The 26,077-nt window shown below is 43.0% G+C and overlaps 1 protein-coding gene across 1 annotated transcript; it reads left to right on the top strand.

The window, feature by feature from the left end:
* Positions 1 to 21,207, top strand: NEK3 (NIMA related kinase 3). Its single transcript, XM_075265890.1, has 14 exons — positions 1 to 119; positions 3,209 to 3,330; positions 4,592 to 4,685; positions 6,206 to 6,303; positions 9,165 to 9,248; positions 10,061 to 10,128; positions 12,617 to 12,703; positions 13,140 to 13,194; positions 14,754 to 14,954; positions 15,038 to 15,122; positions 17,200 to 17,343; positions 19,106 to 19,240; positions 20,404 to 20,533; positions 21,089 to 21,207. The coding sequence occupies exons 2-14, from the start codon at positions 3,214 to 3,216 to the stop codon at positions 21,156 to 21,158; spliced, it is 1,368 nt and encodes a 455-aa protein (XP_075121991.1). The 5' UTR covers positions 1 to 119; positions 3,209 to 3,213; the 3' UTR covers positions 21,159 to 21,207.
* The last annotated feature ends 4,870 nt before the right edge of the window (positions 21,208 to 26,077 follow it).

The raw sequence follows: 26,077 nt of genomic DNA, 5'->3' as shown, positions 1-26,077 counted from the left end.
TCAGCCAGTCAGTACAATGACAACTATAGCTCAGTCCTTTGTATACAGGGATCACTAGCAACAGCGCACAGTGGCAGGCATGAGCCGGAGGTAGCAGCTGCAGCCTCTGGACACTTCTGGTAAGATGCTTGTAGACAGTACACCCAGGTCATTGTGTTCCTGGTCACACTGCGGTCTCCACTCTCCGTTACGTCCACTTGTACATTATTGCAATGTAATGAAATGAGAATTATAATGCAACAAAACAAATACAGTATATATGGAAGAAATTGCTTGGTAGTTGGCAGATGTAGCAGAGCTGAGATGACAATTTGCCTTAACTTGTCATATCACTTTCTTTTCTGGTGTTGGGCTATGTACAGAGCCGTTCATTGGGAAGATTTCCTTTATTATGACATAATCCAGTGAAATGTCATGCTGTAGATGTACAGTAGCATACGTCACCTATAGGGTCCCATTGTAAAAAGTGCGCACCATCACGTGTTTGTGTATCATTAACGCCAGGTTCACACTAGTGTTTGGGGACCTGAAAGACGGAGAGCTCATCAGCTAAGCCACCGGTTACCCACAGCCCCCACGGACTATAATGGGGTCCACAGGGTGTCCTTTGGTTTCCACCTGTTCTATACTGAATATGCAGTAGAGTCTCCTACGGAGATGTGAACATAGCCTTAGTCATCATATTTCACCCTTGAACACCCTGCACCATACATGTACAGCACCGACATGGCGCTGGCTCAGGATCTCTTGTCATAAGTGACAGCTCTCAGCTATAACTTAACCCCTCAGGTGCTGTGGTCAATAGCAAACCAAGGGGTTGTTTACTAGTGTGGACCCTGCTCATCAGCTCCCATATCAGGGGATCCAATATGCTGCTATAACAATATCCCGCTATGATATCACGGCACTGATCATGGCTCCGGGGTCCACTATCTTTACTTGATTACTTGTCTGTATCTGTCAGGGCGGGTTCATATCTGCGCCCCGGTCTCCGTTTTCAGGTTTCCGTCTTCTGCCCGAGAAACTGGACAGGAGACGGAAACCGGTAGTCACTTTTCAAACCCATTCATTTGAATGGGTTTGCAAAGTGTCCGCCCATAAGTGCCCGTGAGCATTTTGTGGTCTCCGTGGCGAAATTGTTTTTTTCTTAACCAGACACAAAGTTGGACATGCAGGACTTTGTGCCAGGTTAAAAAAAAACGGTTTCACCGTGGAGACTACAAAACGCTCATGGGCAGACACTGTCTGCCAGGTTTCCGTCTCGTGTCGGCAGAAGACGAAAACCTGAATGCGGAGACCAGGGCGCAGATGTGAACCTGCCCTCAATAAGAATACACTGCAGTGCATTAGTACGGTAAGGCAGGGTATTGTATCATGGATCAGAAGATCCCTTTATACAGTTTCCTAACGGGATTTAAAAAAAAAAAAAAAAAAGAATGTCTAAGGCCATGGCCCCACTTTGCGGAAACGCGGCTTTTTTTATTGCAGATTTTGCTGCGTTTTTTTTATTTTTTTTTAGCCAAAACCAGAAGTGGATTGAACACAATGGAGCTTTCTATATACTGTATTTCCCATTCCTTTTGAAGCCATTCTTGGCTTTGGCTCAAAGAGATTCAGCAAAATGTGATCAAGACATTGTATGTACCCCAGAATGGTATCAACAAAAAAGTAGAGCTTTTCCATTTAAAAAAAAAAAAAATGAGTTTCAGAGCATGACGACACAAAACAAATCATCCTTTTCAGAAAAAAGTTCATATTGTGCAAAATGATTAAACATGAAAAAGTTTTGCTGTAATTGTACGGACCCTTAGAGTAAGAATCATATGGTATTTATGCTGCATGGTTAATGGCACAAAAAATTCTAATATGAAATGTAATCATTTTGCAAAAAAATGTTCTTTTCTTCAGCCTCTCAGGCAGGATTAATAACATTCAGTCAGCAAATTATAGACATTCCTAAAAGGTGTGAGTGAAAAATATTGGATTAAAAATGAAAAAGCTATGACTTTCTGAATTTTGCCAAGAACTGAAAAAAAAAGCTGAATCTTAAAGGGATTGTCCACGATATGCAGTTTTCAGTAAGGAGGCCTGAAAAGGTGAGAAATAAAAAAAAAAAAAACATACTCACCTGTCCCTGGTGGTCGAGTCTCCCACCTCGGTCCTGTCACTCACATAGGTAACCTGTGACCCCGCGTGTCCTTTCCTTAGGCTGCTGATTGGCCTCAGTGGCGCAGCAAGGACTTACACCAGAAGAAGCACCAGGAGCGGCAGGACTGGACCACAGTGGGAGACACCAGAGTACTGACAGGTATGGGGGGTTTTTTGTTCACCTTCCTCGGTCTCCTTGCGAAAAATTTTATATCCTCCACAACCCTTTTAGGCTAAGACCCTACGTTGTGGGTCACAGCAAAAAAGCGCTGCAGACTTTCTGCTTCCGTTATACCTATAGGGAAACCGGCGTTTCCATAGGTATAATTGACATGCTGTGATTTTGCAATGTGTGGATAGTATTGACTAGAATCCCATCCACTTTGCATTTACTGTAAACACTGTGGGTTTTTCACAGCAGTTACACTACATGGGGCCCCCTCCTTAAGGTCAAAACTGGTTATGTCTTTATTCATACAGTCATACAATAAGGGAGCGTTCACACTCGCGGACATTAGCAGTGGACACTAGCTGTGTCTGTGACATTTTACATTGATTTAAATGGACATCGGGTGCGTTCTTTTACTGTCCGTGGGTGTCCTTAACTGTCCGTTCCCAAAGATGTCCGACTTTTCAAGCGGACAGAAAAAACCTACACGTCGGGTTTAGCACAAGATTTTGCACGGACATTAGCAGCGGACACTAGCTGTCGGACACCGACAGTAGTGTGAACGCCCCCTAACCCATGACTTGTTATTCAAGCGTTTCTGAATACACCTCCTTTTATCTTTATTTTGTATCCCAGAGTCTAATAAAGGATCATTTGGACTGGATTATGGATCGAGAACAGTTGGTTGTATCCTCTCAATAAATGATTTAATAAAGTCCAGGTCTCCTTGATCATTTATGGTCCTAATGATTTCCAACGTTGCAGATTCCTCAGGAATTGTCTGAACATCAAATCTGTCTAGTTCTACCACTGCACGCTATATGGCAGCATTACTACATAAACTGGAAGATTTGCAGTAAATTGCCATAATTCTCCCCATTTTCTTCTCAGTTATAATGGAGAACTACAAGGTGCTGAGCGTTATTGGAGAGGGGTCATTTGGTAGAGCCCTTCTAGTGGGTCTCCAAAATACCGCAGAGAAGTATGTCATGAAAGAAATAAGACTTCCAAAGGTAAGACATTGTATAATGCCGCCATCATATCATAACTCGCCTTCATTACATTTTTGGCTGAGAAAATGTTATGTTTCAGTGCTGTAAACTGCACCACTGTACAAGGTCTGAATGTAGTCTAAGGCCTTAATATAATAATAATAATAATAATAATAATAATAGATTTTATTTATATAGCGCCAACATATTTCGCAGCGCTGTACAATTTGTAGGGTTCAAATACAGACAGAAAGATACATTACAAAGAAAGTCATTTCACACACTGGGACTTAGGGCCCTGCTCGCAAGAGCTTACAATCTATGAGGTAGAGGGGGTGACACAAGAGGTAGCAGGGGCGGCATTGCTTATACAGTGGTCAGACAATTTTGTAATAGAGGTTACTGTCATTACACAAACAAAACTTTAGTCATGTCCTGTAACATGTGGATGGTGCTTGGACCTATAAAGTTAGTCTGAAAAGACATCATATCATGTGGGGAAATGTGGGAACGGGGACAGAGGAGGGTTAAATTTTGGGGATTCTAATTATAGTACAGAAGGGTTTACATTAGGAATTGTGATAGGCCTGTCTGAAAAGATGTGTCTTTAGTTTGCGTTTGAAACTGTAGAAATTGGGAGTTAATCTGATTGTCCGGGGTAGAGCATTCCAGAGAAGTGGTGCAGCTCAGGAGAAGTCTTGTATACGAGCGTGGGAGGTTCTGATAATAGAGGATGTAAGTGTTAGGTCATTGAGTGAGCGGAGAGCACGGGTTGGGGGCGGTAGACAGAGATGAGGGAGGAAATGTATGGAGGTACGGCATTATGGAGAGCCTTGTGAATGAGAGTGATAACTTTATATTTTATTCTATAATGAACAGGAAGCCAATGTAGCGACTGGCACAGACCAGAGGCATCGCTGTAGCGTCTAGCCTGATAGATGAGCCTGGCCGCTGCATTCAGAATAGATTGTAGAGGGGAGAGTTTAGTGAGGGGAAGACCGATTAGTAAGGAGTTACAGTAGTCAAGGCGAGAATGAGTCAGATAGACAAGGCCTTACTGACATATCTGTTTTATAAGGCCATGTGATGCATGCGCTCCCTTTGATTCCAATGAGTACGCGCAGAAGTCCAATCCTTTTCATTTCCTCTGAACGTAAAAAATGGATCTCCACAGGCTATCCCATAAATATCCAATAGATACATTGTCGGAAGGAATAGCTGCTGTATTTGTGGCCGGCTTTATAGTAATATAACAATGCTGCTTCAATGTCTTCTTTTATAGTCTTCCGCTGCCATGAAAGAGTCCAGACAAGAAGCCGTTCTACTGGCAAAGATGAAACATCCAAACATAGTCAAATTCAGGGAGGCATTTGAAGGTATGTCATCTGATACTGTGGAGAAACTAAGGGGCCATTCACACAGTGTAAAATGAAGAGAAATTCTTCTTCATTTTCAGGCCGCTGTTCTGTGGCCACCTGCTACCCGTGGTGGGATACATCTGTATGGCGTTCCATTGTAATTTCCACCACTGATTAGACCCAGATGTATGAGCCTTGTCAGCCGGGAGTTGCAATCCACAGACTCTATGGCTGATTTTTTAGCATCCTGATGCAATCTCTGCCTCCCGTTAAAAAAAAGGGAATCTGTACAGAATCGGCTGCTGATTCAGGAGCGTAATCCACCCCAAAATCAGCATCACATTCCTACTACAACTAGTCTTCGCCCTCTACCTCTAGATATTGGTGTATCTAGGTTGGCTTTTATCAATGCTCCATTAGCAGGGTAGGATTGGGGTGCCTAGGGCACACCAGTAAAATTCATGCCGGGACTCACGGTACAGCTACATGCAAATGTCACCTGACACTCTGACTGCCCTGGGGTCGTGTCTGTAGTCTGCTGGTGTCCTACCTTGCTTTGAACTAGGGCCCTCTAATTATTGGTGACTTGGGCCCCCCACAGTCTAATTGAGAGGATGGGGCCCAGAGAGGAAGGATACTGGTTGGCCTGACTCTGTACCTTGGTCACCCAAGGTGTCTACAATATATAAAAGTAGACAGTGTAGTTCCTGCAATAATCCACCTAGTATATTATACTGACACGCAGCCTGGTGAGATGCTTTACAATGAGTGTACTGTGAGTTGGGGCCCTCCTGGCTCAGGGGCCCACTGGGAGATTCACCTGTTCACACATGGGTCAGTCCAAGCCAGTCCATTAGAGTAAAACTACGATCAGTGACTACAGCTTCTAAAGTAGTAGTCTGAGGTCCACCTCTACAAAGCCATAGCCTTGTTTTTCCCCCTCCTCCATACTTTACACTACAGCCGTGCCCTTACAGATTATGTAAATATGATTTCACCAGGAAATCTATGAAGGGAGTTAGACTTTACTAGGGTAATAAAATGGGGTTTTCTAGGGCTTTAATACTTATGATCTACCCTTATGATTGGTGGGGGTGTGATACCTGGCACCCCCCTCCCTCGCTGGCAAGCCGTCCCCTGTCCAGTTTCCTTGGGGTTTACGATGGAAACCCCGGGGCGGACAGCAGCGGTAGTGTGAACGCCACTTTACCAGTCACAGCGTAGTACATAGTACATTGGCTGCTTAATATGGCAGCTCAAGCCATGTGACAGATGAACATCTTCAGTAAGGTCATTGGTAATGGCTTAGGGTGTCCGATATTAATGCCCCAGAAACCCCTTTTATAAAAGATATTTTCATCAGGGACTCTAACATTATATAAAGTACCAAAGGTTTTCCTAATCCTCTATACTGATGGTATAAATGGCTTGTTGTACTGGTCCTGGTAAATATCATGGTTGTCAATACATGGCATTGGTTTGGCCTACATCATCCTCTATTACATTGGTGTTTTCTGCCTATGGTTATGTAATAACAGCGGACGACCACCTGTACATAGTGATGGAATATTGTGACCGGGGCGATCTGCTAGACACCATCAAACATCAGAGAGGAAAACTCTTCCCAGAACACACAGTGAGTATCTCTTATCCTCTCTGTATTTAGGGGTGCAGACCGCCAGCATCGGGGACGCTATACTTATATTATAGCATGGTATATTATACCGTACACAGTGACTCCGCTCTGTATATGGTAGTAACCTTATAAACATTGCAGTGACCAAGTAATGGTCAGACTGGAGAAAAGTAGTTACTAGAGATGAGCGAGTATATTCGATCGAATACCTCCCCTCCATAGACATTGGTGTTAAAAAAAAAAAATAAAAAAAAAGGCGCCAGGGGAGGTTGGAGGGGAAACGAATATTTCCCGCCTTTCCACGTGGTATTCGACTGAGTACACCAATAACTATGCAAATGGAGGTTTTTGATCGAATACCACTATTCGAATACTATTCGCTTATCTCTAGTAGTTACCATATTCTTCAGACTTTACGATGCACCAGATTTCGACATAAAAATTAGAATATTAATTCAATCTTTATTGGTGGTCAAAGTAAGAGGATGGGTCAAGGTAACTAACTTTTTTTTTTTTTTAATTCAAACTTTATTAATTTTTTCAAAGTACAGAGAACAACAACAGTACCATAGGCAAAATAAGAGAACAGCAGAGAAAATGAGCATAAGACCAAAGACCATGACCATCCATAGAATAACAGCTGTCCATGGTATACGAAAAACAGTCTGGACCAGGCCCAAGCGCAAAGATGTGCTTCAGCATAAAGAGGCCAGAAATAACAATATCAATATAAAATTTGAAAATAGAGAAAGGTAAAGGAGGGGGGTGAGGCAGACGGGAGGGTAGGAAGGAAAAGGTAAAAAAAAAAAAAAAAAAAAAAAAAGAGTGAGTGGGGAGATGAGTGAAAAGAGCAAAATGAAATGAGTCACAAACCAGAAAAAACTCCAATATGAAAACAAGTAAAGTCCGCGCAACCATCTGGAAAGAACATGGCAAACGGAGCTATCAACTCTCAGCAGAGGCCGACGCAGCATCCAGGGATTCAGAGCAACTCGGTGGAAGTTGCCAAGTCGCCGGTAACTGTAGCGCCTCTTCCTGCACCGGCATCCAAGAGGGAACAGTGATAGGAGGGATGTTCAGAGCTCCCCATAGGCGCTCCAAGTCCTGAGGCATACGGACCACCAATCTCTTGCCATTGTGAGGAACCGAAAAGCCGAAGGGAAATAACCAGGCATAGTTAAACCCCTTAGCTCGCAGGTAATCCAAAAGTGGCTTCAGCACCCGGCGCTTCTGAAGGGTAGAAGGTGCCAAGTCCTGATACAGCTTCAGCAAGTGTCCCTCATAGGATAAATCAGCTGCATCCCTGGCTGCACGAAGAAGATCTACAGTATGCATATGGGAAAAAAGGGCACACACCACATCCCGTGGCGGGACCTCTGCACTAGGTTTGGGGCGAGCAGCTCTCTGGATCCTCTCCAACTTCATTTTTGAAGCGACATCCACACCCACCAATGAGGAGAAGACACTGGCTGCAATAGAGGGAAGCTGTTCTTGCATGTAGGTTTCTGGGAGACCCCGTATACGCAGATTTCTGCGGCGGGAGCGATTATCCAAGTCCTCCAGCGCCAAATAAGTGTAGTTAAAGTGAGCGGCATGGGTATCTAAGCGTTCAAACACGGAGGAAGCCACATGCTGCAATTCTCCCTGACAGGTCTCCAGCCTATCCACCCGGTGGGTCACATTAGCAAAGTCCTCGCGAAGAGCAGTGAGCTCTTTCAGCACAGGGGCCATAGCATTTGAAAGAGATTGAGACAAAGTCTTTTTTAAATACCCCTTAGAGATAGATGACGAGGAATTATCCTGCAAGGAGCCATCCCCGTCGGAGTCAAGTGGCACTGCACGCTGTCCGCTCGATTCCTCAGGTGCCAACTTCCCTGGAGAAGAAGAAGATCCCGAAGCCTGCTGTTTTTTAAGGAATTTTTGCATTCCCACTGACTGGAGTGGCCTGTCCTTTGGTTCCGGAGAGTCACCAGCCTTACCCCGGCCAATCTTGACCATGGTCACTCAGCTGACAGGTTGAGAGCCTCCTGTGCTGCTGCTGATGGTTTGGTATGCAGCTGAAGAAGCAAACAGGGTTCAGGGGCAGGAGGGAGGAAGTGAATGCCAACAATATGAATGATAATAGCAGCAAGCAGAGATGGAGCAGAGCTGAGTTATGTTGGAAGCATCAGTGAGATGGAAGAAGCAGAGCTGATTGTAGCAGGAGAGCCCTTAGATAATGGGCTCAGGTGGCAGAAACATGCAGGTGATGAAGCAGGGTGTTCAGTCCATCAGGCAGACAGGAGCAGACAGCAGGCCAGGAGGATGGATGAGCTGGGGAGCTGCTGATGAGGAGAAGGTCCCTGAGGAACTGCAGGTGGATTGTAGAGCAGAGATGGGGTCTCAGCAGCAGGTCCAAGGTAACTAACTTTTGTGAGGTTTAGTCAATTACTCCCCGTCTTGCTGTGCTAGGGTAGGGGAGGGGGTTATTAGTTAAAAGTTGACTCCGATTAAACTTAATATGTCTGTTTTTTTTTAACCACACTGACATTTTTTAGGATTTTTATTTTTTTCTTGCTCCATGTTATTATACATACCCAAAACCCTGCAGTACATACATTATACAGACACAGTCCTATCGCACATAAATAGTCACATAGTCACATACACAGCTTTGCTATGCAGTGCACACAGCTCTGCTACACAGCAGACATAGCCCACATATTTTACATTTTATGGTATCTTGTACTTGTCTTCTATAAAGTCATAGAAGACATGTACAGGATGCCGTGAAATGTTAAATATATGGGTATGGCCTGCAGTCACCATATAGCTCTTAGAATGTGTTGAAATATTTCTCATTCCTGTATGTATCTTTACAGATCCTCCACTGGTTTGTTCAGATGTGTCTGGCCGTACAGCATATTCATGAGAAGCGAGTGCTGCACAGAGACATTAAGTCAAAGGTGGGTATAACCTCCAGTGTTCTGTAGAGTAACCATACAAGCCTTGACCCATCCATGGCCAGAGGTTCCTAGATACATACTAGTCACACTAGTCACTAGTCCCAGCTACAGGCGGACCCAGCAACTTCTCATATAGGGTTATACAGGAATATTAAAAATATGGCTGCTTCTTTCCAGAACCTGTCCTAGGATTGTGCCTAGTGTTGCAGCTTAGGCCCATGAAACTGAATAGGGTTGTAATACCACATAGAACCTGTACACAGGTGTGGCACTGTTTTTTAAATGATATACCATGCCTTTAAGGCTACATTCACATCTACATTGGAGTCTCCATTTGTAGACTCCATTGCATTCTTTGTTCAAGAAATTTCAAATTAAAAAGAGCCACAACTCCTATGTTTTCGTCTGACAGTTTCAGCTTACAAGAATGGACACCTGATGATCCCATTATAGTCGATGCGATGTGTCTTGTGCCTTATGTCTCCGCTGGTTTAGCAGTCCACTTCTCTGCTGTTCTGGTCTTTCGACAGACTGGAAGAACAGACATTCCAACGCAGGTGTGAACATAGCCTAAGGGTTACCCTTTGTTGGGCTAGGTCTCTTCTATTTAGTTATATCACATATAGCCGATAATGATCTATACATGCAATGTTATCAGTTATTCACTGACTCATAGGATGTATATGTATATCAGGGGATGCAGAAATATTCTATCATACCGTTTGCACATTATGTAGTAATAAAGCTATAGTATATACATCTGTTTAGATCTTGTATAGTAATAAATCTATATGTACATTTTTTTAATGCAGAATATTTTCCTTACTCATACAAGGACTATAAAGTTGGGGGACTTTGGATCAGCGCGTGTTCTCTCCAGGTAATTCCTATGCGATGTTCTCACGGCTCTAAATATAATCTGTCGCATTAGTGATGCCCCATCTTTTAATGATGGTCACCCCCTGCAGCCACCACTAGAGGGAGCTTTGGAGGGGCTTACTGCAGACTGTTATACAGTAAAACTGTAAGGCATCTTTACTAAGAGCCTATTCACACAGCTGACTTACTAGGCTGTGTGATGTTCGTCATCAATGAAAGATACAGCATGTTCTATTATTGCAAAGATCGAAGTCACCCATCAAGATGTAAATGGGTCCATAAGAAAAAGCCTCCCGCACAATAAATGGATCCGGTAAATACACACACATATATATATATATATATATATATATATATATATATATATATATATATATATATATATATACAGTCCTATGAAAAAGGTTGGGCACCCCTATTAATCTTAATCATTTTTTGTTCTAAATATTTTGGTGTTTGCAACAGCCATTTCAGTTTGATATATCTAATAACTGATGGACACAGTAATATTTCAGGATTGAAATGAGGTTTATTGTACTAACAGAAAATGTGCAATATGCATTAAACCAAAATTTGACCGGTGCAAAAGTATGGGCACCCTTATCATTTTATTGATTTGAATTCCCCTAACTACTTTTTACTGACTTACTGAAGCACAAAATTGGTTTTGTAACCTCAGTGAGCTTTGAACTTCATAGCCAGATGTATCCAATCATAAGAAAAGGTATTTAAGGTGGCCAATTGCAAGTTGATCTCCTAATTGAATCTCCTCTGAAGAGTGGCATCATGGGCTACTCAAAACAACTCTCAAATGATCTGAAAACAAAGATTGTTCAACATAGTTGTTCAGGGGAAGGATACAAAAAGTTGTCTCAGAGATTTAACCTGTCAGTTTCCACTGTGAGGAACATAGTAAGGAAATGGAAGACCACAGGGACAGTTCTTGTTAAGCCCAGAAGTGGCAGGCCAAGAAAAATATCAGAAAGGCAGAGAAGAAGAATGGTGAGAACAGTCAAGGACAATCCACAGACCACCTCCAAAGAGCTGCAGCATCATCTTGCTGCAGATGGTGTCACTGTGCATCGGTCAACTATACAGCGCACTTTGCACAAATAGAAGCTGTATGGGAGAGTGATGAGAAAGAAGCCGTTTCTGCACGTACGCCACAAATAGAGTTGCCTGAGGTATGAAAAAGCACATTTGGACAAGGCAGCTTCATTTTGGAAACAAAAATTGAGTTGTTTGGTTATCAAAAAAGGCGTTATGCATGGCGTCCAAAAAGAAACAGCATTCCAAGAAAAACACATGCTACCCACTGTAAAATTTGGTGGAGGTTCCATCATGCTTTGGGGCTGTGTGGCCAATGCCGGCACCGGGAATCTTGTTAAAGTTGAGGGTCGCATGGATTCCACTCAGTATCAGCAGATTCTTGAGAATAATGTTCAAGAATCAGTGACGAAGTTGAAGTTACGCCGGGGATGGATATTTCAGCAAGACAATGATCCAAAACACCGCTCCAAATCCTCAGGCATTCATGCAGAGGAACAATTACAATGTTCTGGAATGGCCATCCCAGTCCCCAGACCTGAATATCATTGAACATCTGTGGGATGATTTGAAGCGGGCTGTCCATGCTCGGCGACCATCTAACTTAACTGAACTTGAATTGTTTGTCCAAAATACCTTTATCCAGGATCCAGGAACTGATTAAAAGCTACAGGAAGCGACTAGAGGCTGTTATCTTTGCAAAAGGAGGATGTACTAAATATTAATGTCACTTTTCTGTTGAGGTGCCCATACTTTTGCACCGGTCAAATTTTGGTTTAATGCATATTGCACATTTTCTGTTAGTACAATAAACCTCATTTCAATCCTGAAATATTACTGTGTCCATCAGTTATTAGATATATCAAACTGAAATGGCTATAAACACCAAAATATTTAGAACTAAAAATGATTAAGATTAATAGGGGTGCCCAAACTTTTTCATAGGACTGTATATATGTATATAATATGTCCAAGACTCGACTTGGTTATGTGAATAGCGTCTAATATAGTCAGGCACCGTATGCTTAGAGCACTGTGCCATATGTATCACCACCTATTGTATTTGTTGGCCTAGATGATGCCAAAAAATGTGCTAAAATGTTGGCACACAGTGTTCCATCTTAAGCCATGCTGCTTTACTCTAAGCCGCACCTCCTTGTCAAAGAAGGCACAAAAAGGTATCTTAAATAATATATTTGGAACACAGCATGCATATACGCTAGTTTTTATGGCACAAATTGAATAATAAATCTGCCCCTATATACAATAAGATCCCATGATTCCACTAGTGACCTCTGCAGGCAGTTTCTTGTAGATGTGTCTGGCATTGCAGGTATATAGTTAGACTAATAGAGATGACATAGAAAAGCCTAATCTTAGACACCCCCTTTAAGACAATTTTACAAGTACTTTGTAGATGAAACAGTGTTTTGTTTTCGCAGTCCAATGGCCTATGTCTGCACTTATGTTGGGACTCCTTATTATGTTCCTCCTGAGATCTGGGAGAACCTGCCCTATAATAATAAAAGGTAAGTGCTATTATGTGATGTATGCATAAGCCCTCCTCAAAATAGGGGTCTAAGCTAGGACATCAATTTTAGATTGGTAGGGTTCCAACTATTGGACCCCTGCTGATCAGCTGTTTCCCCATCTGCATTGTGTATGTGCTGTATGCTACACTGCTTACTCGCTGTTCTTTTAATAGTAGCAATATACTGGAGTAGTGTCCTACTGCACTGTATGACTGGACCCCCCCCCACCACCACCACCAATCCGAATTAATATATCTGATAGGTGAGCGGCTGACATAGTGCAGCCCTGCGGCCATTGACATCAGTGGGAGCTGAGCTACATTAATACAGGGCACTTGGGGTGCCGGAGTGCCACAGATCTTATAGCAATGAACTACTTAGTGCCAAAGTCCCAGAAAACCTTTTGAATATAGTTATTACTTCTCTGTTTCAGTGATATCTGGTCATTGGGGTGTGTGCTATATGAAATCTGCACCCTGAAACATCCAGTAAGTAAATGTATTTCTTTTTTCTAACTATATATTTTCTCCTCCTAAAAATCTTCTATCTATGGTAATCTGCACTGAGTCCTGGCCCTCCCCTATTTGAATGAGTAGTGGTCACTTTATAGTATAAGTATTAAGTATAACTGTATTGAAGTTCACATTAATGTAATCGTCAGAGGATCAGGACACAGGATCATGGTGGGCTAAGAGGATTCTGAATCTTTAATGGAGCATGGGTGAGGTTTAAAGACATTGTAGGTGCGGTTATATATTGTAGGTCCCGTTATACATTGTAGGTACGGTTATACATTGTAGGTGCCGTTATACATTGTAAGGGCGGTCATAAATTGTAGGTGCTGTTATATATTGTAGGTGCAGTTATACATTGTAGGTGCTGTTATACATTGTAGGTGCGGTTATACATTGTAGGTCCCGTTATACATTGTAGGTGCCATTATATATTGTAGGTCCCGTTATACATTGTAGGTACGGTTATACATTGTAGGTGCCGTTATACATTGTAAGGGCGGTCATAAATTGTAGGTGCTGTTATATATTGTAGGTGCGGTTATACATTGTAGGTGCTGTTATACATTGTAGGTGCTGTTATATATTGTAGGTGCAGTTATACATTGTAGGTGAGGTTACACATTGTAGGTGCAGTTATACATTGTAGGTACGGTTATACATTGTAGGTGCCGTTATACATTGTAAGGGCGGTCATAAATTGTAGGTGCTGTTATATATTGTAGGTGCGGTTATACATTGTAGGTGCTGTTATACATTGTAGGTGCTGTTATACATTGTAGGTGCGGTTATACAATGTAGGTCCCGTTATACATTGTAGGTCCCGTTATACATTGTAGGTGCCGTTATACATTGTAGGTACGGTTATACATTGTAAGGGTGGTCGTAAATTGTAGATGCGGTTATACATTATAGGTGTGGTTATACAATGTAGGTGAGGTTACACATTGTAGGGGCGGTTATATATTGTAGGTGCGGTTATACATTGTAGGGGCATTGTCACAGGTATAGGGCACAATGTTTATCAGTTTCTTTACAACATTTTTTTTTTTATCAGGAATACATACCCCTTTAAAGGGTGACTATAATAATTAACCATTGGGATATTATTTATTTTACTATAGGGCTTGTAATGGAGAAACGATGTTAGCACTTGTTGACTACGAGGGCTAGCTCTCACGGGGTGCAGATTGGCGGATTTTGGTCCTGATTGTGACGCGGGGAGCCGTGTCATAGTAGGGCCAAAATGCGCCTACCACGACTGTTGTGGCTTATGACATTCGCGGCTTGCCACTCCGGAGTAGGCCCAAATGAATGGGCCTAGTCCGGAGGGTGCTGCCGCGAGGCGGATGCCGGGGCTGAATCAGCTGCGGAATCCGCCTGAAGAAAGAGCAGGTCTCTGGCGGTCTACATAGACCTCCATTGTGAGGGGGCAGATTCTTATGTGGATTCAGTGCCGAAATCCGCCCCTCTTGCCCCGTGTGAATGATCCCAAATACATACAACTACATATGATTTTTTATTTTCTATTCAAGTTTCAAGCAGGGAGCTGGAAAAATCTGATTCTGAAGATCTGCCGTGGGACATACAGTCCACTGCCTTCTCAATATTCCTATGAGCTGCGGAGTCTTATTAAACAGATATTTCGCAAAGACCCTCGACAGCGACCTTCAGTCAACACTATTCTCAAGAGAAGAGGCCTGCTAAAAGTGGTGAATGTGTGCGCATCTGCACAGGTAACACCTATCTCACCGGACCATGTTACTCTGACCAGGGAGAGTCATTACTTGTCCTCTAAATCTTCTGCCATTTTTAATAGCTTGATGACCCCTCAGACCTCCCAAATGATGAATCTTCCTCAATAATCCAGCCTAGGAAAGAACAGCGGGTAGCGGCTCCTGATGGTATGAATATTTTTCATGCTATTTTTCATTGAACTTATCTTTTTGCTTTTTTAGAACTGTCAGCCATGGCCTAGTAGACGCCATGCTTCTTTAGTCAGGTCACTTGCTGCTATTGAAACCAATTGACACTCTACTCTTGCATCTTTTTATTGGTGTCATTTCTCATTATCCTATTAATATTATAAATGTGAAAGTTCGGATGTTTGTTAGTCAATCACGCAAAACCCGCTTGACTGATTTGGCTGAAATTTTCCACAAACATAGTTAATACACCCCATTGCGCAATAGGCTACTTTTCGTCACAATAGCACACATACGTTTTTCCCAGGACCCCCACAAACCCCAAACTCACATCACTATCTCTGCAATCTCACACACTTTGGACCCCGATTTGGCTGAAATTTTCCACAAACATAGTCCCTACACTCGATTGCGCAATAGGCTACTTTTCGTCACAATAGCGCACATACATTTTTCCCAGGACCCTTTGGATGTTTGGATGTTTGGCGGTCAATCACGCAAAAACCGCTCCACCGATTTGGCTGAAATTTTCCACAAACATAGTCCCTACACTCGATTGCGCAATAGGCTACTTTTCGTCACAATAGCGCACATACGTTTTTCCCAGGACCCCCACAAAACCCAAACTCACATCACTATCTCTGCAATCTCACACACTTTGGACCATAGCAAGCCACAAAATTCATATTACCCCCTACAGCAGAGGTCAGCAACCCCTGGCACACATGCCAAGAGTGGCACTCCTGCCATATTTCACTGGCATGCCAGCAGCACAGGACCTGCAAGAGTTAAATAAACTCTCTGCTAGAGCTGAGGCATAAGGACACTCCCCTTTGAGAGATGTGCAGGAAACCCAGGGGGTGGAGCTTAGTCACTCAGGTCTCTGCCTGCTATAGTTATAGCTCCTGCCGAAGCTGCTAGCAAACTGAAAGTAAGAAACACACAGCTCCCTTCCTTTACTTCCTATTCTCATTAATGTCAGGCATGGGGTTATTAGTTTAGTGTTAGTAACTCCATGTACCTCACATTAATAGGAATAAACCCCATCATGTCCCTCATATTAACCCCTGTGTGCCCCATATAAAGGTTACTAATATGTGAGACATATGGAGGTACTAATAAAAGACCTCAGTAATGAAGATACTTAATTATTACCTCCAAGTCTCTCACATATCAGTAACTAGAGATGAGCGAGTACTGTTCGGATCAGCCGATCACAACAGCACGCTCCATAGAAATGAATGGATGCACCTGGTACTTCCGCTTGGACGTAGCCAGCGTGCTTAACCCCCCGCGTGCCGGCTACGTCCATTCATTTCTATGCGAGCGTGCTGTTCGGATCGGCTGATCCCCACAGTACTCGCTCATCTCTATCAGTAACTCTTACACAGGGGTTAATGTGAGGGACATGATGGGGTTAATTGCTATTAATAAGAGGCACATGGAGTTACTAAACTGTCATGCACAGGGCCAGACTTTATGTTGCTTACTCAAGAGTATCCTGTGCCCAAAACTTACATGTACTGGCGCAAAATAACAACTCATACAATGTCGTATATCGAAGTATATTAACCTGAAATCCCTCTGTCCCAAAGTCACTATGTACAGTTTATACCAACACCATATAGCGGCTGAAATACAAATTACATTCAACACAAAAGTCTCATGTGCTATCAGAATTACAGCAACAACAAGATACACAGTTACATTTTATATCCCATACCTTATACACAGTACGAAAACCTTACCCGCGCCTGTATATACCCACTGCTACAATCACCGCAGACGAAGTCGCGGGTACCAGCTAGTTACACATAATTTATAGACATCTTTGGTCTGATTTCTTTGCCTGTGTGGATTGGGTGGATTCACTTATTAGTTTTACGCACTAATATTGTCTAATATAGAAATTAGAAAATGAGGAAAACATTAGTATTAACCTGATACCTATGGTATATTCTCTAAAATACACACGTAAGGATATGCTTATCTATATACTATATGGTATATGTAACCTCCATAACTATTGTTTTTTATTTTGAACCATGTTTTATAGTTTCTCCTCTTTATGTAGCACAAGAGTCCACTTCACCACTATCAGATAGGAGACAATGGAAGAAAGGAGCCACAGACACTGTCCTAAATGTTCTAGAAAATGCCTCGATCCTCACCTCAAGCATCAAAGCCAACACAAGTGAAGGTGAGTGTATCAGCTGTATTAATATGGCGTCCCGCAGCATAAAAGCGCTGATGGCAATGCATTGGACAGAAAGTTTGCAGAGGTTTCTTCTGTCGACTTTCTGCTTCCATTATACTAATAGGGAAACCACCAGCGTTTCCATAGGAATAATTGACTTGCTGCTATTTACAAAACTGCAACAGTTTTGGAAATCGCCACGTGCCTCCAACATGTTTTTTATCTCAAAGTGGGAATGGGATTCGCTAGTATCCCATCCATTTTGCTGAGACTGTAAACCGCCACGTTTTTTTCCACCATGTGTGGCTGCGACCTAAAGGAGTTTCCCAGGCTAAATAATTGATCTTAATCCTTAAAGAGGACCTTTCAGCATTTTGCCCACAGGCAGTGTTATATACTGCCGGAAAGCTGACAGAGCGCTGAATTCAGCGCACTGTCGGCTTTCCCGATCTGGGCCCAGTGTGAAGAGCTTACGGTCCCGGTACCATAGCTCTTCTATGGTCAGAAGGGCGTTTCTGACACTCAGTCAGAGACGTCCTTCTTCACAGCACAGCCAATCGCGCTGTACTGTGAGAGCTGGGAGGAACGCCCCCTCCCTGATAATGCTCGTCTATGGACGAGTACTGCGAGCAGATGGAGGGGGCGTTCCTCCCGGCTCTCACAGCACAGCGCGATTGGCTGTGCTGTGAAGAGGGACGTCTCTGACTGAGTGTCAAAAACATCCTTCTGACCATAGAAGAGCTACGGTACCGGGACCGTAAGCTCTTCACACTGGGCCCAGATCGGGAAAGCCGACAGTGTGCTGAATTCACTGTCAGCTCATTCTTCATGTGGATTCGTCTCGTGACATCGGCCTGAAGACACTCCCTCCTCCCAACTAAGCCCATTCATTTGGGTCTAATCCGGAGCGGAGTACCGCGACAGGATGCCGCTGCACTGCACCGGCATCCAGTCATATCCACCTCAAAATCCTGACCAAAAAGATGGCTCCCACTGAAATCAAGCGAGATACTCATTCTTCAGGCCGAGTTGCCTTGCGATTCGGCCTGAAGACACTCCCTCCTCCGGACTAGGCCCATTCATTGGACCTAATCCGGAGCGGAGTGCGTGGCTGGATGCCGGTTCCGGACCAAAAATCTCAGTTTGAACTTACCCTAAGATGGGTCATCATTTAAAAATCTGCAGGGGTCTGACACCCACCTGGGCCTCAGCTGTTTGAAGAGGCTGCAGCATTCAGATGAGCACTGCAGCCTCTCCATTACTTACCAAACACAGAACTGCAAAATCACTTGAATGGGACTGAGCTGCAATCAGGCCATGTGTCCAATGAATGTGACATCACATGTCCTGTGAAGACAATGTTGCACTTGAATCCTTAAAAAATGCATTTTTGGGTGATAACCCAGCGGACCGCATTATAGACTATGAGGTACATGAACTTGCGCAAGTAACCACTTTTTAAGTCAGTTAGGTTTCTGTTTTTGGGTCCCAAGCGGACCCAAATAATGGAAACCCAGACGCATGTGTGAACCTAGTATAACCTGTGCTGACCCCTAAATCTTTAGGGATAGGTCATGTTTATTCAGATGAATAGGTAATGGAATGAAAGTGCCCATATCAACCTCAAACTTTTTTTTAATAACATTGCAATAAAAATTCTCTCCATCTTCGGTTCCTCTGACTCACTTGTCCCTGTATATTACATTATTCAGTATATCTTTACGCCATACACGTATATGACTCACTGTCCTGTTTCTACACACAGGCGGCCATGTTATCAAGTATGATCTGAAGGAGAAGAGAAAGGAATGGAACAAGGAAGCCCCAGAAACTCTTCTTAATATCCTGAGTAACCTGGATCTCTGCTCAGCCTTTAAGACCTACACCATCTATAGAGCAAGTAAGTGATTTGGGAGGACATTGAGTCTCCAGGCAAAAATAAGAAGTTTTTATTACTACCACTGTTTGTATGTATGATTTTCTGATCACTTTTTATTGCTTTTTTTGGGGGAAATATAAGTGACCAAAATACATTAATTTGCGCATTATAGAGTATTCAATATTGCAGCGTTCACCATACGGGATAAATAACACTATTTTTGGATAGTGGGGACTTATAGTCGCGTGGTTATGCCCAACATCTTTGTGTGTTTTTTTTTGTTCACATTATATATTTTTTTTAAATAATGGTGTTTTTTTTTGGTTTTTTTTCACTTTTTATTCTTTGTTTGTATTGTAAACTCTGTGTGTTTTTGTACATGTCCGACAAGTGGACTTGAAGCTGGAATCTCCAATACTGAGTGCAACGTACTGTATACTTAAGTACTGCAGAACATCGCACAGTAGTTCCTAGCCTCTTGGCTGCCATGGCGACCCCTCAGAACCTGCGATCTTATCACGGCTGGCCTAAAGGGGTGACAGAAGGGGAAATCTTTCCCCAGGCCCTCTGGATTCCGTGATCGTTTTTGATCACGGCATCCAGGGGTTCAATCCACCGGAGTTGGAGTATCTTCCGAGTATCTTTTGACTCCATTAGCTGGTCCCGGCCCTTGGCTGTGTTACAGCACCTGTGCCCCTGGTATTACAGTGCCGTACTATTACGGTACTGAGCATTATCTATATGCTCAATGCAACATAATAGTACGGCACAGAGTGGAAACGGGATAAAGGGAAACTTCAGCTACAGAAGTTTCATTAAAATGATGAAAGAAGGAAAGTAAACCTGAAATACCTTACAGGAAGGGTCTTCTCCACTTGTAATTTAGTGGTTGCTTTCTTTCATTATTAGTCACTTTTTATGTCTATTGTTCTGCTCCATGAAACTCCTCCAGGGCCACAGTGCAAAATCTGTACAAGGCCTCCCAACTATAGTGTTTTGTTTATAGTAATGGTCTCTACATATTGGAAAGAAAATCCTTATGGGACGCCAAGGCTCCTGGGCCAGGGTGTACCCTCTACACCCCTCAAGTTATGCCCCTCTTACAAAATGAACCATGTGTGTCAATGTCTCGACGCCTACAATGGCTTGATCTTGCTGGATTTTCTTATCTGTCTGAACAACAGAAGCTCCTGAGGATTGTCTGAAGGGTCTGCTCTGTAACAACAGTCAAGCTCCAGATGCCACAGATAGCAGAGAAGAAGAAATTGACATAGATCCTGAGAGACTGGAGACCAGATCTGATGATGAAGACACGTGAGTTGTATATTTGTAATGTGTTTTCCGACCAATGTAAACTTCTTTCAGACATTTTTAATAATGTTTTTCACATTAACCAATTAAACATTGCTGACCTATACTTAGAATTGTAGATTGGTGGGGTCCGGTACCAGGGACCCCTACAGATCAGCTGCTTATGTGTGCCGCTTCTGCATCACAAGTCAGTGACATCATATTCATTCATCATGTGGCCTTTATGCAGCTCAGGTTCATTCAAATGAATGGGGTGAAGCTGCAGTAACAAGAACAGAAGCTACACAATGTTTTATCCTCAGGACAGGTCAATAATATCACAATCCTACAAAAAACGTCACTAGTCCATATTATATTTCACATTACCTTGGGAAGTTTTTTCCATGGCCCTTTATATTGTCAGCATTGCAGAATATATCTGTATATATGTTACTGCACATTTATGGGGTATACCATTGCATATTAGTGTGTATTACTGCCGCTATGCAGTTATAAGGACGGTATAAATGTTATGGAACTCAATAATGCTGGTAAATTGTTTTATTCCTCGACCTACAGGGATTTTGAGGAAGAAGAGGGTGATTGTGACTGGGTCTCTGAACTGCAGAGAGTGACAGATCCTCAGTAAACCTGAAGACCATACTGAGACGTGTTCTACACCTGACGGACTCAGCATGAAGACTTGCCTTGTGAATCACTACAGACTATATTATTTATACCGAAATTCCGAAACAAACACTACAGGACAATGGACCTTATTAGTTTTTTCAATAAAAATCTGCTTGTTGGTTTCAAAATGGAATATTAATATGGGAATTCTGTTTTTTATTGCGGCTTTATTGAAAATAGAAATGTTACCTGTAAGATTAAAGGGGTTGTCCCATAACAAGGATCCTATCTATACTGCTAGTTTATGTGGATATAAGACTTTTCCTAAATACATTGCTTTATCAAAACTGCTTTGTTTGGCCGCTATCTTAATTTATTCACTTCATTGTTGACACTGGCCCTTGGGATTATCTGCTCATTTCCCAAGTGATGTAGTTCCCTGCTCTCAAAGGGGGAGGGAGGGGCTGACAAGCAATGGAGCTCCTCATATAGGGGAGGGGGAGGTGAGAGCTCCGGGATTACTGTGCTGTCTATCTATAGCTTTTCCACTTATCAGCCGATTTAATTGAATTTAGGTGATAAGGGCTGAGATAAGGAGTCCCGTTACTTCTGTATGTAATACAAGCTGACTCAAATCCAGCTCTGCTACATCAGTTTCCACATCAGCGTCGTCATACAGTGGATCATAGCAGATAGAGCAAGTGAAACCCCGCCCACCAATGTGAGAGAAATCCAGGAAGTGAAGAGAGTACAGAGCCTTCAGGCTGCAGAACAAGAGTTATGGGAATACCCCTTTAAGGAACGTCCAATAGGTAAGATGAACATTCACAACTATCGCTTTTTCTGCTGCAGAGGCCAGATGTCTGTCTATGTGTTTTTTCATGGTATATATTTTATATAACCTATGTATGTTATTTGCAGTTGGACATTTTCCCCCATTGAAGGGGTTGTCCAGGATAAAATGAACTTTCTACTCTAAGCTAAACACCCCACCCCGTCTACCTTCTAACTTACTTAGTTTGCAAAAAAATTGATATTTACCCAGATCACTGGGGGGGTCATATGACCGTCTCAGGCACATTTTCAGATTTTCCCGTGATGTTCCATTTCCCCGTTTCAAGAAATGGAACATCACCTATACTGACCCCCACTCCAACCCATCATACTTACCTGTTTTCCTGTCCGGATCTTCTGAGCATGGCACATCACTTCCATCAGGCCTTCATGCCTGCATAATAGAGCGGAGTGCTAGCTACTAGAGATGAGCGAGTACTGTTCGGATCAGCCGATCCGAACAGCACGGTCGCATAGAAATGAATGGACGTAGCCGGCACGCGGGGGGTTAAGCGACCGGCCGCCGTCAAAGTGGAAGTACCAGTTACATCCATTCATTTCTATGGAGCGTGCTGTTCGGATCGGCTGATCCGAACAGTACTCGCTCATCTCTACTAGCTACAGAACATGCCATCACTCCGGCTCCGTCCAGGTGCTAGCAGATGTCAAAAAGAGGAGGAGCTGGCCCTCCTGAAGGAAGTGATGACCCGGGCCCAGAAGATCCAGACAGGAAGACAGATATGTATAATGGGGTCTTGAGTTATTTGATTGGGAAGGGCTAGTAGTGACTGGCTAGAGAAACTGGGAAGGAGAGGGAGAGGGAGTGAGAGGGGAAGGTAGTGAGTGAAGAGCAATGCATCATGGTAGTTGTAGGAAAGCAGAACAGGAAGATATCCAGGTAAACAAATGCAGAGGATGCCAGAGAAACCCAGAAATCACTGAAAACACTGCTAAAGGTATATGGGTGCACTTATTAATGTAATAATAGCACTAACTGACCTTTTTTGAAAAATGTGAAACCCAATTAACTTTAGCAGAAAAAAAATCTAGCATATTGAAAAACTCTACTATGTACAGTACTGTATCCTTGGTAAATGAGACGGAGACCCCCTCATTGGCGCTCTCATTTATAGAAATATGCCAGTATATTATAGTGAAAAATGATTTATTACAAGTAAACATCCTCTGAGGGTTAAAAATAATAATACAAAAAAAGTTCAGTTATAGTGAACCTCCAATTATAAAACAACTTTTCATACATGAATAGTACATGTGAATATAATAAACTTTGTAGTATATCTTATTAAAGAAAAATACTCCTTTCTCCATCAGACTACATTCCTCTCCCATCTTCCCTCCCTATATATGGACAAGTTACATCTAAGGGCTCGTTCACATCTGCGCCCGGTCTCCGTTCTGCAGGTTTCCGTTTCCTGCATAAAACAGAGGCAGGAGACGGAGACCTGCAGGAGCCTCTCACCCATTCATTTGAATGGGTGAGAAAGCTGTCCGGCCGTGAGCGGCAGTGAGCGTTTTACGCTCTCTGCCGCGAAACCGGGTTTTTTAATCCGGACACAGAGTTGGACATGCAGTACTCTGTGTCCGGATTAAAAAAACTGGTTTCGCAGCGGAGAGCGCAAAACGCTCACCGCCGCTCACGGCCGGACCCGGTCTGTGGTTTCCGTCTTCTTGCATGCAGAAGATGGAAAGCACAGAATGGAGTGGTGAATGCAGGTGTGAACCTAGCGTAACTGTCTTATCAGAAGGGAAAGAGGAGAAGGAGGAGGAGGCTGCTGAAGGGAGGGAGAGTGAAGAAAGAGACACACAGTGATAAGAAACTTAGTAAAGGTGGATGAAAGCAGCCTGATAAATGGAGAAAGAAGCATTTTCTTTTAAAAAGATATATTATAAAGTTTCTTATATTATTCATATATATGTTATCTAATAACTTTGAAAGGGTTTTCTGGGACTATCAATAGAATAGTTCTTCAATATCATACAGGGAATGAGTATCCAACACTCAGCACCCCCGCAACAATCAGCTGTTTGAGAGAGTATAGCACTCGGGCGAGAATGGCTTTCTTTTCTCAGGTCTGTGACACTGCAATACCAAGCATAGCCACTACACAATGTGTGGCGCTGTCCTTGGTAAGCAGTGAAGAGGCCACAGTGCTTGTCTGAACCCTGCTGATCAGTGAGGGTGTTGGATCCCCACGATTCTGATATTGACCCATACCTTTTATGGAGCTGGTGACAAAGCTGAGCGTCTCTCAAAGATCCTCTTTACTTTTAGGTGAAGAGTACTGCTCATTGTATTTTGGGATTCATGGAAAATCCAAGCAGAACAGAGGTTCCTCTTCTCATTCCTTCACATAAGTACATGTTTTTCTTCCTGTATAAGGATCCGTCAGGCTTCCTTATCCCAAATACAGGATCTTAGTTTAGCATTACTTATGTTTATGTGAAGAAACAAAAAGACGATCTTGTATCTTCATACACCTGTCTGGGTTGGATCTTCTAAGGATTAGAAAGGCACAGCTGCTTTCTGCTAGGGACACTACAACTTTTGTTTATAGGTTGTGACTGTTATCGGAATGTAGTTCCATTGAAGTGAATGAGACTGAGCTGCAATACCACACACGGCCTATGGTTAGGAGTGGCACTGTTTTAGGAAGAAAGCAGTCATGCTTTTGTAATTCTGTGTTGTACAACACCTTTAAGATCCCAAAATATAGTCAGCAACAAAAATCTCCTAAAAGGAAGGAGGATCTTTGAGGGATATGGTAGTCGCCTTTGTCCAATATGTGCTATTACAAATGTTTATTTCCTATCCAGGGAAAGGGGATAAGTGTCCTATTGACAGGGAGCGCAACTGCTGGGTCTCCCACCGATCAGGAGGAGGGGAACCAAAAGTCCCTCCACAGCATTCTTGTGGATGGAGCACCATTGTGCTGCGACTGATGTGCCATTCATTGCTATGGGGCTGCAGGCGCTGTCAGAGATTACTGTCCCATAGCAATAAATGGAGCACCAGTAATGCAGGCACAATGGTGCTCCATCCACAAGGAGGTTTTAGGGGGACTTTTGATCCCACATCTTCCTGTTCTCTGGGGGACCTGGCGATTGAGCGCCCATTGATCAGACACTTATCCCCTGTCCTATGGCTAGGGGAAGTGTCCATAACAGCACAATCCCTTTAAGTGGCTGAAAACCCTTCAGTATAGGTAATCATTCCTGGACTCCAGGCTAATATTATCTTACATGTACTGAATGACAAGGATTAGAGCTGCTGGTGTAGTTGGCTCACAGAGCATTGCCTAGACGGCATCCATCTGTCAGCTATGAGCAGGACTAGATACGTATGGGGTATTTAGAAACTTTCCAGTATATAAGCATTAAATTTGCTTTACATAAGACTGGGAAATCCGAAGACAATGGTTATCGGGGAGAATACGACTTCCTGGGTGTAGCTCCCCTTATGTTAGGCTGACGTTATTGTGTCTGGACTTGTTAGGCATTTGTTGTGCTTACTTCAGGAGTCGAGCAGAAACATAAAGTAGAAGACGCACTTCTAGACATAGGTAAGTAGGGGATTACCTGGTATCAGTACCTGCTTTGTTGTACCCAGGTCCCAGTCTATCAGACTGCTAATGGCTTTATTTTCCCTTTGCGTATCTGTGGCTTCTACCTCTCTGACTTTTTCGTCACAAATTTCTTTCCCTTTGTGTATTGTTCTCTGTCAGGCAGGCCCATATTGTTCACAGGGCCAAGTACTACTTCTATATTATCTGCAGAGGCCCCGTCATCTGTGGACTCATCTTGTAGGGCGTAATCTATCACAATGGGGGATAAAATATGGAAACCCATATATATTTTTAAGGATATATACAGCATTCATCAAACAGGATATATAACGCCATTTTCGGATAGTGCGGACATATACACACATGGAGATACCTAACATATTTGTTTTGATTCACACCTGTGTCTGTTCTATGTTTGGGGTTTCTGTCCCTGAAGCCGCATAAGGTCGGGGCCACACATGGGATCAACTCAGCAGATCGATTGGAAAAAAAAAGCAGTCACAGTAAAGTGGATGGCATT

This window comes from Leptodactylus fuscus, chromosome 2 (assembly GCF_031893055.1).
Source record: "Leptodactylus fuscus isolate aLepFus1 chromosome 2, aLepFus1.hap2, whole genome shotgun sequence".
NCBI lineage: Eukaryota > Metazoa > Chordata > Amphibia > Anura > Leptodactylidae > Leptodactylus > Leptodactylus fuscus.
Note: the sequence above shows the minus strand (reverse complement) of the source record. Positions and strands in the feature narration are given on the sequence as shown.

What these genes read in the sequence shown, in the direction of transcription:
- NEK3 (XM_075265890.1), top strand. Translation starts at nt 3,214, where the DNA reads ATGGAGAACTACAAGGTGCTGAGCGTTATTGGAGAGGGGTCATTTGGT. An exon ending in AACTCTTCCCAGAACACACA is followed by an intron (nt 6,304 to 9,164) that starts GTGAGTATCTCT and finishes GTATCTTTACAG; the next exon opens with ATCCTCCACTGGTTTGTTCA. An exon ending in CTGCCCTATAATAATAAAAG is followed by an intron (nt 12,704 to 13,139) that starts GTAAGTGCTATT and finishes TCTCTGTTTCAG; the next exon opens with TGATATCTGGTCATTGGGGT.